This window comes from Phascolarctos cinereus, unplaced genomic scaffold, assembly GCF_003287225.1.
Source record: "Phascolarctos cinereus isolate Bilbo 61053 unplaced genomic scaffold, phaCin_HiC Scaffold_1;HRSCAF=81, whole genome shotgun sequence".
NCBI lineage: Eukaryota > Metazoa > Chordata > Mammalia > Diprotodontia > Phascolarctidae > Phascolarctos > Phascolarctos cinereus.
Genome location: NW_027555514.1, coordinates 282,804,599 through 282,821,123, shown reverse-complemented (window position 1 = coordinate 282,821,123; position 16,525 = coordinate 282,804,599). Strand labels below are relative to the sequence as shown.

The following is a 16,525-nucleotide window of genomic DNA, read 5'->3' as shown; positions in this document are numbered from 1 at the left end:
TCTATGAGCCTAGGATGCTAACACTTCTTGGCTGTGTGACCCCAGGCAAGTTCTGTAAACCTCTCTGAGGCTCATTTACCTCCTCTTGTAAAATGGGGGTAAAAATGGGAATACTGTCTCTCCCATTTGGTTGTTATTTGGAGAATGCTTCGGGAATTCTTGTTTAACACAGTATACAGTGGCATATAATGGGCCCTTAATAAATACTAGTTAATGATCCAACCATTCTGGAGAGCAATTTAGAACTGTGCCCAAAGGGCTATTAAAATGTGCATGCCCTTTGACCCAGCAATAGCACTTCTAGGGCTGTATCCTAGAGATCATAAAAATGGGGAAAGCACGCACATGTACAAAATAATTATAGCAGCTCTTTCTGTGGTGGCCAAAAATATTGGAAATTGAGGGGATGCCCATCAGTTGGGGAATGGCTGAACACGTGGTAAATGAATGGAATGGAATACTATTGTGCTATAAGAAATGATGAACAGGTTGACTTCAGAAAAACCTGGAAAGACTTGTATGGTCTGATGCTGAGTGAAGTGAGCAGGACCAAGAGAACATTGTACACAATAACAGCCATGTTGTGCGATGACTAATATTGATAAACTTAACCCTTCTCACTATTACAAGGATCTAAGACATCTCCAGAGGCCTTGTGATGGAAAATGCTATCCACATCCAAAGAAAGAGCTATGGAAGTTGAATCGCTATCATTTTTTTTTCTCTTCTATTGAGTTTTGTTTCCTCTTTCTGATGGTTCCTCCTATTGGTTTTAATTTTTACTTACAGCTTCACTAATGTGAAAATATGTTTAATAGGAATGTAAATGTATAGCCTATATCAGATTGTGTGCTATCTTGGGGACGGTGGTGGGGAGGAAGCGGGAGAAAAATTTCAAACTCAAAAGCACATGGAAGTGATTGTTGATAAATCAAAATAAATTAATAAAATAAAAAAAAAGAAATGATGAGCAGATGGACTTCAGAAAAACCTGAAAAGTCTTGTATGGACTGATGCTGAGTGAAGTGAGCAGAACCAGGAGAAGGTTGTACACAGTAACAGTCATGTTGTGCGATGGCTAACTTAGACAGACTTAGCTTTTCTCAGCAATGCAAGGACCTAAGACATCTGCAAAAGTCTCATGATGGAAAATGCTATGCACATCCAGAGAGAGAACTATGAAATCTGAATGCAGATCAAAGCATATTATTTGCTGTTTTTTTTCTTCTGTTTTGTTTCTTCTTTCTTGTGGTTCCTCCTATTGATTCTAATTCTCCTTTACAACATGTCTAATGTGAAAATATGTTTAATAGGAAGGTATATGTAGATCCCATCTTGGGTAAGGAGGGAGGGGGAGAAAATTTAAAACTCAAAACTTCTGGAAGTGAATGTTGAAAACTAAAAATAAATTAATCAATTAAAAAAAAAGAATCAGCCAAAAAAAAAATGCTAGTTAACTGACTGATCGACTGAAGTAAGGCTCACATAGAAAAAGTCATAGAAATGGGAGCTAGCATTAATATCATCCCCACTTCTAGATTGTAAACTCTTTGAGGACAAGTTCCAACTGATGCTTACTTTCTTTGTACCTCCCACAGAGGCTGGAATTCGGGCCTGTAGAGTAGGTGCTCAATAGGTGAATAGATTTTCATCAATGTTTCGGTGCTTAGCACAAAGTGAGTGCTTGATAAATTCTTGGGGACCACTGATGGGTGGATTTGACACTGACCTGCAGGGGCAGCAAGCTTGCTGCAGGGACAGGAGCCCAGGGCTTGGTCTCCTTCCTGCTAGGGGTCCTGCTGTCTCAGAAAGGATGCTGATGCTCAGTTCCATTGCTTTTATGTTACCACTGATGCCTCAGATGCAAGAGTGGGCCTGCCCAAGGTCACTCAGGGAATATTAGGTGTGGAATTGAAAACTTGGGCCCCTGCCTCCAAAGCCAGTGTTCCGCTCCCTTCTGCCATGGCCAAACGTATCCACAGTCTTCACTGGTATTTTCTTTTTAAATTGGTGCCTTTTGTTTTCCCATGGTGTTCACTTCAGCCCCATTCTTAGATCAAACCCAGCCTGTCACATTCTGCTTTCTCTCTTGGTTCTTTGTGGCCATGACTAATATCTTCTTCTAGATTTCAATAAGGACAGGGACTGTCTCCTTTTTATCACCCACCGGCATGTTGCATAGGATTTCTAACTTAATGCTTAATACTTATTTGCTGAATTGTGCTGAATTGGGGCAGCTAGGTAGCACAGTGGATAGAGAGAAGGCCTGGAGTCAAGAGGACCAGAGTTCAAATCCCGGCTCAGATACTTACTAGCTGTGTGACCCTGGGTAAATCACTTAACACCCTGTTTGCCTCAGTTTCCTCATCTGTAAAATGACATGGAGGAAGACATGGCAAACCACTCTAGTATCTTTGCTGAGAAAACCTCAAATGGGGCCATGAAGAGTCAGACACAATTGAACAAAAGAAGAATGGTTGAAACAAGAATGTGTCTCTAATCGCACAAGAGATTGCACAGATCAGTTACATTCACAAAACATCCCCAAGTCTCATCTAACCAAAAGCTTCAATCTCCTCTCTCCACTAAACCTGTTAAGGGGGCCTTTGGGCCCTGGCATGATTGTATTTCCCCATCTTTAAAATGGGGGTAGAGGGTGAGGCAGTGGAGTAGCTGACCTTTGCTGACTCACCTGCCTCTGACATTCTATGTAGCTAAGACTCTGGTGGAGGTGGCTCACCGTGCCTTCTTCTGGGCTCCAGATTTTGACTCCCCCTTCTTTCCCTCCTAGCGGAACTTCGCTAGGAGAAGTGGCCAGGAAGCCTCCTTCCTTCCTGCTCTCCACTCCCTCACCTTCTACCCAGTAGGTCAACCTGCAGGGAGGTAGAACCTCCTAGAGTTAGAATGACCTGATGCGCTGGCATGAAAGCACTTCATCAGAGTTGAGAAAAGAGAGCATCACTTCATTGCCACAAAGACAAGGTTTTAATGGCCCCAAGAGGAAGAGGGAAGGGGAAACCTGCTCCCTTTTCAGCAGCCAAAGCCAAAGTTGAGCACCCTTTCAGCCTGTTCACAACAGCCCAGGGATTACTACACAGTGAACTGGAAACCCCACAAAAGGCACCAGAAAGGAGAGTGAGGAACCCGCCCTTCTCTCCTCTTCCCGACACCTCTCTCCAGGGCCTGCCACAGAGCGTGTGAGACACAATAGAAGTCTGAGCGTAAATGCCAGTCTTGTCCACTCAAACAAACCCTGCTTGGTCACTGAGCTAGGATGGCACCTGAAGAAACCTCAGGTCCAGCTGCTGGCTGGGGTCCTAGGAGTGGGAAGGGAGTGGAGAGGGGTGGTCAGAGCCGCCTCCCCTTCCGAGCCAACCACCGAGCCTGCTCGGGATCGGAGCCCGGCCGCTCCCTAGCAGGTACGGCAGCGCAGTACTGCTCAGCTCAGCTCAGCACAGCATTGCGGCCAGTCTTGCCGCGGCTTAACCCAACCTAGCCCTAGCCCCACATCCCAGCTCCCCACCCAGCCCGCAGGCCGGCTCAAAGCTTTCTGCTTACGTCTGCCTAGAGCCCTAGGTTTCTCTCCCCCCTCCCTTACCAGGAACGAGGCCCATTTAGGTCCAAGAAGCCCTTTAGGTTTCCCAGCTGTCCAAGCAACAGGCTGACTAATCCAATTGAATCCATTCCTCCCCTCTTCATCCCATTTAATTTTAGCCCAGAAGCCCCTGCTGGGAGGCTGGGGGGAGAGGGACGAGGGAAGGGCTTCTGGTACACCTCCTTCCGAGCTGGGCTAGCCCTTCGGCCAAGCTGGTGCTCTCTTGGTCCCTCTACGGGCTGAGACCTCAATCTCTCCGTGCACCTGCAGGGCGCTCCCGCTCCCTTAATGCCGGTGACCTTCTGGTACAAACACGTCCCCACACAGAGCTCAGCCTCTGGCTGGTGCGGTCTTGCCCTCCACCAGCCCTGTGCCACTCTGTCTTTAGCACTCCAGTCACTGAGGGTCTTGTCTTCTCCCGATCTCCCCCTTTCGTTTCCTCCTCAGTTAGCCATTTCCCCCCACACATCGTTCTCCTCCACCCTCCCTACTGGAGCCAGACCCTTCCCAGTGCCAGCCTGAAGTTGTTTACTCCCAGCTACCATCATCGCCGCCGCTGGGAAAGCGAAGGCGCCACCCGAGCTTAGGCTCTGTTTTGGGCACCTGATATTGGAGGTCAAGGTGGGGAGACGGCCTCTGGCCAGCCTCGGCCGCAGGCTCAATACCCCAGATCCTCAGGCCGGGGAAATGGGGAAGGGGTCCTCTCTGGGGCGAGCAGAGCACAGAGTAAGCGAAGCCCACCCCACCCCTTGCTACCTGGGGTTTTGGGCCACACGCTTGGCACCCCGGGAATCCCCCTCTCCACTTCGGCCACTGCACACCCATCCTGCGAGCCTGGGGGGCGTGCTGGCGCATCCCAAGCCCCCGCAGTCGCTACCTCCGCTTCCCAGCCCCGCCCAGCCCTGGCCCCGTGCTCCCGGGCCTTACCCAGGACACCAGGCGCAGCACGGTGTGGGGCTGCCGGATGAAGGTCTGGAGGTCGAAGGCACCTCCAGCCTTGCCCGCTCCGTACGCACCGCCTTCCATCCTCGCTGCCCCCGGCCCGGCCCGGCCCGGCCCGGCCTGGCCCTGAGCGTTGCGCACAGTTGCGCAGCGCGCGCGCGCATACACACACACACACACACTCACTCACACACACACACACTCCTCACACACACTCACACACACCCGCCCGCGTGGGAGCCGGGGAAAGGGCGCGCGCCGCGCGCGTTCGTGTAGGTGCCGGGGTCAATATGCCCGCGCGTGCGTGCCTGCGCCTATGCCTCTGGGGCTCCGCCGGCCGGGATGGGAGGAAGGAAGAAGAGGAGGAGGAGGAGGAGGAGGAGGAGGAGGAGGAGGAGAAGGAGATGAGGGAGGAGGAAGGATATCCGACCCAGACGGGGAGGCCCCCAGGCCCAGTCACACCCCTGTGCCACGCTGCGACCCGGGGTAGTGGAGAGCGGGGGACAGCAGGGGGCTCTTGCTGCTGCCCCCGCCCCAGGCTTGGTCCGAGCGCCCAAAGGAGGGCGAGTGCCAGCAGCGGACAGGAGACTGGGCGGCAGGTGACGTCAGCTCCTCACTTCCTCGTTCCCCCACCCAGGCTGCCCCAAACCCCAGAGATTAATCTACTTGGGGAGGGGGGTGGAGGAAGGAGGAACATGACCTTTTGGGAGAATGGAGGTTCGTTTTGATCGGGTCCCAAATAGCTCAGCCCTATTCTGAAACTGTAACCCCAATTCATTCGACAAACACGTAACACCTAAGCACAAATAGGGTTGAACTGGAAGTCTCATGAATCTTCCCTCTGCCCTTTAGAATCCGTGCGACCTTGAGCACGTCACTTCCATTTTCTGGGCCTCAGTTTCCTCCTCTGTAAAATGAGGGCAGCTAATCTAGTGACCCCTAGGGCCCTTTCCAGTTCCTAACCCTGAAAGTGTGGAACACACTGAGCCAGGGCTGTAGGGGACGGATGAGGGTGGGAGTGGCCCAAAGGTGACTGAGATATGATCTTTGCCCTCAAGGACCTAGATGCTTAGAAACCTCTGTTAGCTCATCCCTGTGGGGGGGCTCCCCAGGAGGCAGAATCCATGTCTGCCATTGCGCCCAAAGAACCAAGTGTCTTTGAATTCCTCCAGAGAGGATCCAGCCCAAGCTGGGGGGCCGGGAGCTTTGGGAGTTTACTAGTTTCAGGGGGCCTTTAAACTCGGGAAAAGCTGGAAGACCCCAAAGAGCTTTTTTAAAAATGGATGTTATCAACTGATATTTACCAGTTTAGAAATGGAGACATCTTACTCTTATGATGACAACAGCTGTGGCCTTGAGGACCACATTTTGAGAACAACCTCCGGACATTCTATTTATCTTTGTGGCATACACGCTCACTGTCCAGTGGTTAGCCCTTTCTCTGAGTAACAAGATAGGTCTATCTTCTTTTTTAGTTACACATGTCTCTGAGCTCATCCTTCCTTACAGACTCTCTTGCCCATCTCTTCATTGGTAAAGTATTGCAGTCTCCTCATGCACACCTCAGAATGGAAAGCACTGGAGACCTGGGTTTTTATCCCAGCAGTGTGACCTCGGGCATGTCACTTACCTGCCTGTGCCTCAGTTTCTTGGGCTGTAAAGTGAGCAGCCCCTCAAAGGCCCTTCTAGCTCTAGACCTACCATTCTAAATCATTCAGCTATTTCAGCCCTGTTTTCTATATCTGTCCAATGAGAGGGTTTGGATTAAATGGTCCTCCAAAGTTTCTTGGTTCTGACATTCAATGATTCCATTTTCCTATCCAAAGTTCAATCATAGGGGCAGTTAGGTGACGCATGGATAGAGCTCCCACCTCAGACACTTGACACTTACTGGCTGTGTGACCTGGGCAAGTCACTTACCCCTGATTGCCTCAGGGAAAAACAAACAGACAAAAACAAAGCTCAATCATAATACTGCTAATACCCTCACCTCAATATACATAAGGGGGAGGGGAGGGAATAAGCATTTCTCATTTGAGCCTGAATGTTGTTATTATCTGCATTTTGCATTTGGAGAAATTGAGTCAGAGAGAGGTTGTGACTTGCCATGGGTCTATTTGAACTTAGATTTTCTTAACTCCAGGCCCAGTGCTCTAACCACTTTGCCACCAACTGCCTCTGCCGTATACATAATAGTCTAATGTTAAGCAACAGAAATCTTTAGTTTCCCTAAGACCAAGCACAGTGCCTGTTGCATTTTTTTTTTTGAGAGGACCTACAATTTCACACAGATATTTAGATGACAAAGTGGATAGCGCACTGGGCTTGGCATCAGGAAGACTCATCTTTCAAATCCAGTCTCAGATACTTACTAGCTATGTGGCCTTGGGCAAGTCAATTCACCCTGTTTGCCTCAGTTTCCTCATCTGGATAATGAACTGGAGAAGGAAATGGCAAACCACTCCAGTATCTCTGCCAGGAAAACTCCAAATGGGGTCACGAAGAGTCACACAGGCCTGAAATGACTAAACAACCACGCCATTTAACCACTCTAGGGAGCTCCAGATGAGGAATTTTCCTGTCTACCAAGACAAGTCAGCACCTGCTCTGCAACTTACAGTCAGAGAGTTGCCCAGGACACCAAGGGTGAAGAGACTTGCCTGGAGTCTAGAAGCCAAGATGAGTCACAAGCGTGACTTGAATCCAGTTCTTTGTCACATCGGCATCCTGACTGAGGCCTTTGGTTGGCACCTATTAGCTCATTAGCAATGCTGCTTGAATGGCCCAGAAGCAGGAGAAGGTGCTCTAACTGGGAGACATACTAGGGGGCAGGAGGTAGCAGGGCTGTGCTTTGGAGAGAGCCAGATATTCCACCAGCAGCTTGGGAAGGAACTCCCCTCACTTCCCATTTCTCTTCCCTCAAAATTTAGAGGAAACGTCGACTGAGGGAAAAGGCAAATTGAAAGAAGCAAAGAAATCAACTTCTTTAGATATGTTCAGTCTTTAATATCCACAAAAAGAAGGCCAGTGCTAAGTTCCAGCCCCGAAGAAAGTGGCCATTACCCATTATGGACTCTCTTCTCCTTCTAGACAATCAATGGAGCAGATCTGAAGAGCTTCTCCAAGCTGACTTGGGCACAGCCCAGGATGGATGCTTTCTTAAAGGTGTGGAGCTTTCTGACTCTATTACTTGCAAGATTAGCTCTTCTCCCTGAGTATTTCCTCCAATTCCAAGGAATTTTTCTGGGAAAATTCCTTTTCTGGGATTTCCAAGCATTTTATGTGCATTTTACAGCTCTCTTCTTCCCTGTGTTTATAGCCACCCAGGTACCTTTCTAATTCAGTGCCACCCCAGTCAGGGAGTGGAAAAAACCATAGTGGGCATCCAAGGCTGGGATATACCAGTGCCGGGCACATGCCAGTTTCTTAATTAATCTTGCTGTTTGGTGATTGATTTATGGGATTTTAGTTTTAGGAGACCTCAGAGGTCATGCTGTCCAATTTCATTATATAGAGGAAACTGAGGCCCTAAGACATTACATGACCTGCTTAAGGTCATACAGACAATCAATATTGACATCGAGTCAAGTCTAGCCTTCTTTGCACGGGATTGTTCAGAAAATTGAGGTTGGAGTCCCAGTTCTGGACAAACCCCTCCATCCTATTGAATTTAATTGAATGGTGGGGAAAGCTGGTCATTGGAAGTTGACCTGCTGCTGCTGTCCAGTAGTCCTGACCTACCACTAATCCAGGGTATGTCCCTGGACAAGTCACTTAACTGAACTTAATTCTTTGCTGATTATCTCCAATTTATCGTCTATAGCTTGCTTGTATGTAGCTGTTTGCATATTGTCTCTCTCATTAGACTGTGAGCTCCTTGCTAGCAGGGACTATGTTTTATATTTCTTTGTACACCCAGTGCTTAGCACGGTGCCTGGCAAATAGTAGATACTTCCTAAATGTTTATTGTCTGACTGGCTAAGGGACTGAACTTGCTTTATATCACCATCACCTGCTTTGTTTGAACCCACAAGAGACTGAGGTGGTTTGGGGAAAGGGTGCCCCCCCAGGGTTGGGGGAAGGGAAACACTTGTGCCATTCTTATTCTATCTTCTCAGTAAATATCCCTTTTTTTAAAAGATAAATCACTTAATCTCTCTGGGCCTCAGTTTCTTCATATGTAAAATGTAGGGATTGAACTTTGATGTCCTCAAGGGTTTCTTCCACCTTTAAATCTATGAACCTCTGTCTCTAGATCCTGGGGGATTTAAGGTAAAAGTTTGGCTTGTGTATTAGTCATCTTCTCAACTGAATAGAAAGCTCCTTCCTCGTCTGGCCCATGCAGTCCAGCACCGTCTTGTGTTGAATATACAATTAACTATAAATAGTTGTTGATTAGGAATGATTGGGTGGAGCAGTTGCAGGAAACTAGCCACCTGCATGATCTTAGATCTTGGCAGTGTTTTCTTTAAACACTCTCCCCCTGGGCAGAGGTGCTAATGAACTGTGAAATGGCCAGGACCTGAAGAAAGAGAAGCTAACTCAACTGCCAGATGCGAGAACCTGACTCTAAATGGGCAGGATCTATGTTTGCCTCCCAGGCTGTCTGCTGCTACAGGCGTTGACTGGGAGGTTCTCGGCTCAAGGAAGAAGAAAAAGCCAAGCTGTCTCTGTCTAATCCTTGGGAGCAGGACCAGAGGAAGCTGCCTAGGATGGTGAAGGCACCTGAAGTCATGTCATATAAAAGACGACCAACAACAAAAGAAAGGAAATGGAGATGTTTGTCATGGAGGGTCAGAACCAGGACCTGTGGGCGTAAATTGCAGAGAAGCAGATTTCAGCTCAATATCAGGAAAACAAGTGGCCAGCAGAGCTCTTCCAAGGTGAAATGGGCTGGCACAGTAGGTGATGAGCTCTCCATCACTAGAGGTCTTTAAAGCAGGGCTTCTTAACAATTTTCTGTGTCCTGGACCCATTAGATGATATTTTGAAGCCTATGGGCCCCTTCTCAGAATGTTTTTTTTTTTTTTGGTGAGGGCAAGTGGGGCTAAGTGACTCACCCAGAGTCACACAGCTAGTGAGTGTTATGTGTCTGAGGCCCCCTCCTGACTCCAGGGCTGGTGTTCTATCCACTGCGCCACCTACCTGCCTCAGAATGATCTTTTTAGATGCCTAAAATAAAATACAGGTAGCAAGATGGCACAGTGGATAGATGGAAATCTCATCTTCCTGAGTTCAAATCTGGCCTCAGACACTAGCTGCGTGACCCTGGCTGGGCAAGTCCCTTAACTTAACTGTTGGCCTCAGTTTCCTCATCTGTGAAATGAGCCAGAGAAGGAAATGGCAAACCACTCCAGTATCTTTGCCAAGAAAACCTCAAGTGGAGTCAAGAAGAGTCAGACATGACTGAATAACAACAACAAAATAATATACATGAGACTGCAAAGGAAGCCAATTATACTGAAATATGATTATTTCTGGTGGTTCCTCCTATTGGTTCTAATTTTTACTTACAAATCACTAATGTGAAAATATGTTTAATAGGAATGTGTATAAATTTTTTAAAAAAAGAAACGACATTGTCTCGATACTGAAAAACAAATTCACAACAAATTAACCCCGATATTCAGAACTCGGTGGAGAAGACTCTTGTTCAAAAGTAGCTCAAACTAGTTGGCCCTTGGGGTGAATTCCAACACTGTGATTCTGGGATTTGATGAGTACTTTGACCTCCCAAGGGAGAACTGATTATTTTTCTGGTGAATTTAAATGATATAGAAAAAAATTTATGAGAGAAGATCAAGGGGCAGCTAAGTGGCACAGTAGATAGAGCATTGGCATCAGGAGAAACTGAGTTCAAATCCAACCTCAGACACTTACTAGCCATGTGACCCTGGGCAAGTCACTTCTCCCCAGTTGCCTCCAAAAAAGACAGAGAGAGAGGCTCAAAGCCTTCTTTCTAAAATGTAGTGGAAGGCAGGTTTGTTTTTTTAGCAGGACTTATGAGGATACCCATTTTTGTTCTTCATTTTCCTCTGCCTCCTTAGACACAACTTGGGAGAAATCAGCAAAGAGCAAAGAAACAATTGAGTTCTAGTCCTGACCTGATTGAGGAGCTCTCTCTCTCTCTCTCTCTCTCTCTCTCTCTCTCTCTCTCTCTCTCTCTCTCTCTCTCTCGCTCAATTTTTCAATCTGCAAAATGGAATAGATTAAATTCACTTATTTCACAAGCATGGATTCTAAAGTTTTCTATATACAAACAGTATGCTAGTAACAAGCTAGGAATATAGACAGGAAAATGACAGTCCTTGCTCTGAAAGAAGAACTGAAATATGCCCAAATAAGTGTGATGTGATGTGAGGTAGAGTGTAGAACCAAGAGATTTGGGAATAATAACCTTGTAAGTTAGAATAAGAATTCGGGGATGAGAAAAAACACAACCATAATTGACCCTGGAGCAGAGGAAGAAGAATGATGTATAATAAGGTTGGAGAGGTAGATTTTGGCCAGCTTGAAAGTCTTTGAGGATAAGGATTTTTTTTTTTAGGCAATTGGGGTTAAGTGACTTGCCCAGGGTCACACAGCTAGTAAGTGTCAAGCGTGGTCTGAGGCCGGATTTGTACTCAGGTCCTCCAGACTTCAGGGCCGGTGCTCTATCCACTGCAAGGATAAGGATTTTGATAAGCAGAGATGACGAAGATATGTCTGCAGGAACAGTCTGTACCAATGTATGGAAGCTGGAGACATTTCTAATACCCCTTATAGTTCTGACATCGTGAGTCATAATAGTCACCCATCTCCCTGCTTTCTCCAACTGTGGCTTTCTAGATTCTAACATTTCCTGTTCTCAGGCCCCTCCTAGCTCTGCCATTCCCTATTCTAAGCTGCTCCCAGCTCTGACCTTCCCTGTTCTGAGGCCCTCCTAGCACTGATATTCCATGTTCTTAGGTCCCTTCCAGCTCCAGTATTTTATAATCTAAGATAGCTAACATGTTGTGTCGAAGGCCCTTTTCCACCTAAGATAGCTAACATGTTGTGTCGAAGGCCCTTTTACACCTAGGAACTTTCATGATGTTTGCAACTCCCCACCAGGACACAGTGTTTTTTTTAAAAACACAGGTTCTTGATACATAGATTGAATAATTGGGTATAATGTTGATAAATATGGTCATCAACTACCCACAGAGGGAAGGCACCATTTCTTCTGGTATTTTCTCAAATCCTGTAGTCAGTCTGGGGTGACTCTGCTACAAATACTGTCTTCGGTTTAGGGCGGGACCAGAGGGCCGCCTCCCAAGATGAAAGTGAGTCAATCTCTTCCCTAGACCAACCAGACTTTGAACTGCAATGGAAATACAGCTGTACAATGAGGCCAGTCATTAATAACTGGTTTGGGGCAGTTCCTGATGAAGAGTCCAGGATTCTTTGTTGTTGGAGAAAAGTAATGGTGGCCTTTCGAAACCTTGCCTAATTTCTCAACCAAGAACAGTCCAAGCAGGAAGCCTTTGAAGTATCATACACATAGTACTCAAATAGAAACAGTATTGACTTAGAAAACAATAAATCCACATTACATATGTTGCATTGTGTTTTTATTTATTTTGTTCAATATTTCCCACATTTTAAATCTGGTTCTGGCTGTACTTAGGAAGCTTAAAGCTTGCATGTGGAGAAATAAGGAAATCTCTGATGTAACAAGTTATTCTTGTTACTGCTAAGCTGTTTGGGGAAAGTGTCAAATCACACAATATAAAACCTGAAGGGACCTTGGAGAGCATCTAGCCCAGCTTTCTCATTTTATAGATAATGGAGCCAAGGCTTGAAGAGTTGGTCAGGTAGTCAGTCAATAAATGTTTATTAAGTATCTACTAAGTGTCAAGATCTGTGCTGAATACAAAGATAAAAGACAGTTAAGGGATTCACTGAGTAATGGGGAATGCCACACAAACAATTATGTACAAACAAGCTATCTTTGGATAAATTGGAGGTAATCAAAAAAAGGGGAGGCATTAGAATTAAGGGAGATCGGGAACAACTTCCTGCGAAAGGTGGAGCTAGTTGGAACTTGAGGGAAGCCAGGAGAGCCTGGAGGCAAAATAGGAAGGGAGAACATTCCAGGCCAGTGAAAAAACTCAGTCAGGAGATGCAGTGCCTGGCTTGAGGGGGGAAGTCAGACAGGTGCCCAAATTCACACAGAGAAAAGCTAGGATTCGAATCCAGGTTTTCTGATTTCAGATCTAATGTTCTTCTTGTTACATTCTGTTGGCTGACTTAATGGATAGAGGAACGGGTACATTGGATTCAATGACTATTCCCAAGTTCTGAAAAGGTACTTATGTTTTTAAAAACAAAAACAAAAACAAACCCCCCGTAATATAGGTAGAGGATACAGAAGATAAAAAGGATACTATAATTTAAGTCTAAAAAGACCCAAGGAGTCATTGAGTCCCCTTTTACAAATCAAAAAACTAAGACCAGTGAACTCAAGTGATTTCTCCAAGGTCATGAAGGCAGTAAGTGGGAGACCTAAGATTCAAACACAGATCCCTTCTACTACCAAGCCTCTCTACTGCACTTTAAGAATTTTCCTGGATTGTAAGTTCAGTATGAAAAGCCATTTTGACCTTTTTAAAAAATTATGTATTTACTTATAGTAACAACTGAAAATCATTCCATAGAAGAAACTGAGAATATTTGCCCTGAAAAAGCTATCTCTATGAAGATGGTTCCCAGATCGATCTGTTCAGTCCTGGACTCTTCTAAGCTCCAGTCACACATCACCAGCTCCCCCCCTGGACATTTCAGGCTGGCTGGACTGGAAAGCCTTCTCCAGCTCAGGGTCTCCAACAGAACTCATTGTCTTCACTACCTACCACCCTCCTCCAACCTAGCTCTTTCCTTCCAGTCTCCTATGTTATGAATGTGGAATTGAACCTTAGTATTACCTCTGACTCCTCACTATCCTTAACACTGCATGGCCATTCAATTTTTTTTTTAGGCAATTGGGGTTAGGTGACTTGCCCCGGATCATACAGCCAGTAAGTGTCAAGTGTTTGGTCTGAGGCTGGATTTGAACTCAGGTCCTCCTGACTTCAGGGCAGGTGCTTTATCCACTGCGACACCTAGCTTCCCCCATTCAATATTTTTTTTTGAGGCAAACAAGGTGAAGTGACTTACCCAGGGTCACTAGTAAATGCCTGAGGTCAGATTTGAATCCAGGTCCTCCTGACTCCAGGACCCATGGTGCTCTATCCACTGTGCCACCTAGTTGCCCCTTGTCCATTCAATTTCTGAATTTATTTCTACTCACATTCAACCACTTCTCTGTACTCACAAAGCCACTACCTGTTTGGACCCTCATCACCTCTTGCCTAGAGTGTTGCAATGGCTGCCTCAATTTTCTCCCCTATCCAACAATAATAATAATAATAATAATAATAATAATAATAATGATAATGGCTAACCTTTATACAGTGCCTACTATATGCCAGGCACAATGCTAAATGCTTTACAAATATTATTTCCATTGATCCTCACAACAACCCTGAGAGGTAGATGTTATTATCACCCCCATTTAAAGATGGGGAAACTGAGGTAAATAGAGGCTAAATGACATGCCCAGAATTGAACAGCTGGTAAACATCTGAACCTAATCTGAACTCAGGTCTTATTGATTCCAGGGCCAGCACTCTATGCACTTCACCACCTGGCTGCCTTCTCTAGTCCATCCAAAGTGATTTTCCTAAAGCACAGATCACTGCTCTACTCAATAAATCCCAATGGTCATCTCTGGGATGAAATATAAACTCCTCTGTTTGGCATTTAATGCCCAGCACAACCTGGCAGAAACCTACCTTTCCTAATACATTTGTCTTCTTCTCCCGTTTATTACATGTGATGTTCTATCTCCCATCTCCTGGCCTTTGCCCTGGCTGTCCCTCGTGCCTGGAATGCCCTTCTTCTTCATCCATGCTGATGAGAATCGGTTTTTTCTCCCTTAAAGATTCATCTTTTTTAAAAATTTTTCTTTTTAAAAATTTTTTTATTTTTAACATATGTTTTTAAAACTTTGGGTTACAAATTTTCTCCCTTCCTCCCTCCCCACCCACCCTCATTGAAAAGGCAAGCATCTCGATACAGGTTACAGATGTGTAGTCATGCAAAACACTTCCATAGTAGTCCTGTTGTGAAAAATTAAGTATAGTTCCCTTCATCCTATCCTGCCCCCCATTTATTCTATTCTCTCTTTTGACCCTGTCCATCCTCAGAAGTATTTGCTTTTGATTATCCCCTCCCCCAGTCTGCCCTCCCCTCTATCAACCCCCTGCTCTCTTATCCCCTTCCTCCCCTGTTTTCCTGTAGGGTAAGATAGATTTCCATATCCCATTGTGTATGTTATTCCCTCCTTAAGCCAAATCATATGAGAATAAGGTTCACTCATTCCCTCTCACCATCCCCCATTTCCCCTCCACTGTAAAAGCCTTTTCTTGTCTGTTTCATGTGAGATAATTTACCCCATTCTACCTCTCCCTTTCTCCTTCTCCCAGTATAATCCTCTATCACCCCTTAATTTTATTTTCCAGATATCGCCCCTTCATCTTCAACTCACCCTGTGCCCTCTATCTATCTATCTATACACACATATAATTTTTTTCCCTCTCACTACCCTAATACTGACAAAGGTCTCAGGGGTTACAAATATCATCTTTCCATGCAGGAATGTAAACAGTTCAACCTTAATAAGTCTCTTATGATTTCTCTTTCCTGTTTACCTCTTCCATGTTTCACTTGAGTCTTGTATTTGAAAGTCAAATTTTCTGTTTAGCTCTGGTCATTTCTTCAGGAATGCTTGAAAGTCCCCTATTTCATTGAGTGACCATTTTACCCCCTGAAGGATTACACTCAGTTTTGCTGGGTAAAGATTCATCTTTAAGTACCATTTTGACATGAAGCCTTTACTAATTGATCCTGCCACCTTCTAGTGCCCACCCTCCCAAAATTACTGTGTCTGTTTTGTATAGAAATATTTATGTGCCCAGAATCTTAGTTCTAGAGCTAGAAGTGACCTTAGAGATCACTGACTCCAAACCCCTCATTTAACTGATGATGAAATTTGAGGCCCAGAGAGGGCAAGTGATTTACCCAAGGTCATGCAGCTTCAGCCTCTCCAGCAAGGGTTTAAACTCAGAGCTTTCTGACTCTACTTCCCAGGTTCTACCCACCGCACCCATCTTCTCTCCTCCAATAGTAGGCTACTGATCAATTGACCAATTGATTGGGGGGGGTGGTATTTTCATGTTTTAGAAGGCCTGCTATATGGGATTAGATTTGTTCTTCGTGGCCCAGACTGCAGACCTGATGACTAGAAGTTACAGTAAGCAGATTTTAGCTCAAACCCAACAGTCTGAGCTATCCCGAAGTGGAATCAATTTGCCTGGGGAGGTAAGGAATTCACTTCCAGGGATGGAGGCCTTCAAGTGAGGGCAGGAGAAGTACTGGTTGGGTTCATCAGAAAGAACATTCCTGTGGGGTTGGCTTAGATGACCTCTGGGATCTCTAACTCTGAGATGTTGGGATAAAGGGGAAAGTGATTCTTGGTAAGAGCATCCATCATGCCTGAGCCTCCTCCAATCTGCCCCCAGCCCTGGCTCATACCCCTCCCCTTAGTGTGTGCTATGTTCCAGCCAGACTACAGGTCAGCCCTGCATCCCCCACCGCATTCTGGCCTCGATTTCTGAGGAAAACCCCCAAACTCCTTGCCCCAAGTTGATCCCCTCAAGTTTCTCTCTTCCCTCAAGATGCCTCCTCCAAGAAATTTTCCCTGATGACAATGGCCTCCTACTCCCTGCTTTTCCCTAGAGGATCTTCAAAGTACTTTGGATGTCTCAATGACGCTCCCTTATCCTCCCCTTCATCCCTTACTTGTATTCATGGCTAACCCCCTTTATACTAAGGTGCTTGAGAATAGCAGTTGGACTGTCTCTCCCT

The 16,525-nt window shown here is 45.8% G+C and overlaps 1 protein-coding gene across 4 annotated transcripts in view; it reads right to left on the bottom strand.

Annotated features, from left to right (window-relative positions):
• The window catches only part of SYNGR1 (synaptogyrin 1), a 37,814-nt gene extending 32,721 nt beyond the window's left edge, over positions 1-5,093 (bottom strand). The window contains exon 1 of one of the 4 annotated variants that reach the window (XM_078147468.1): positions 4,523-5,093. In XM_078147468.1, the coding sequence (XP_078003594.1) occupies positions 4,523-4,621 (99 nt within the window). In that variant the 5' untranslated portion in view covers positions 4,622-5,093. The remainder of the gene's footprint in view (positions 1-4,522) is intronic. The other 3 variants (XM_020982645.2, XM_020982644.2, XM_020982641.2) reach the window with 3 other exon arrangements.
• Between the last annotated feature and the right edge of the window lie 11,432 nt (positions 5,094-16,525).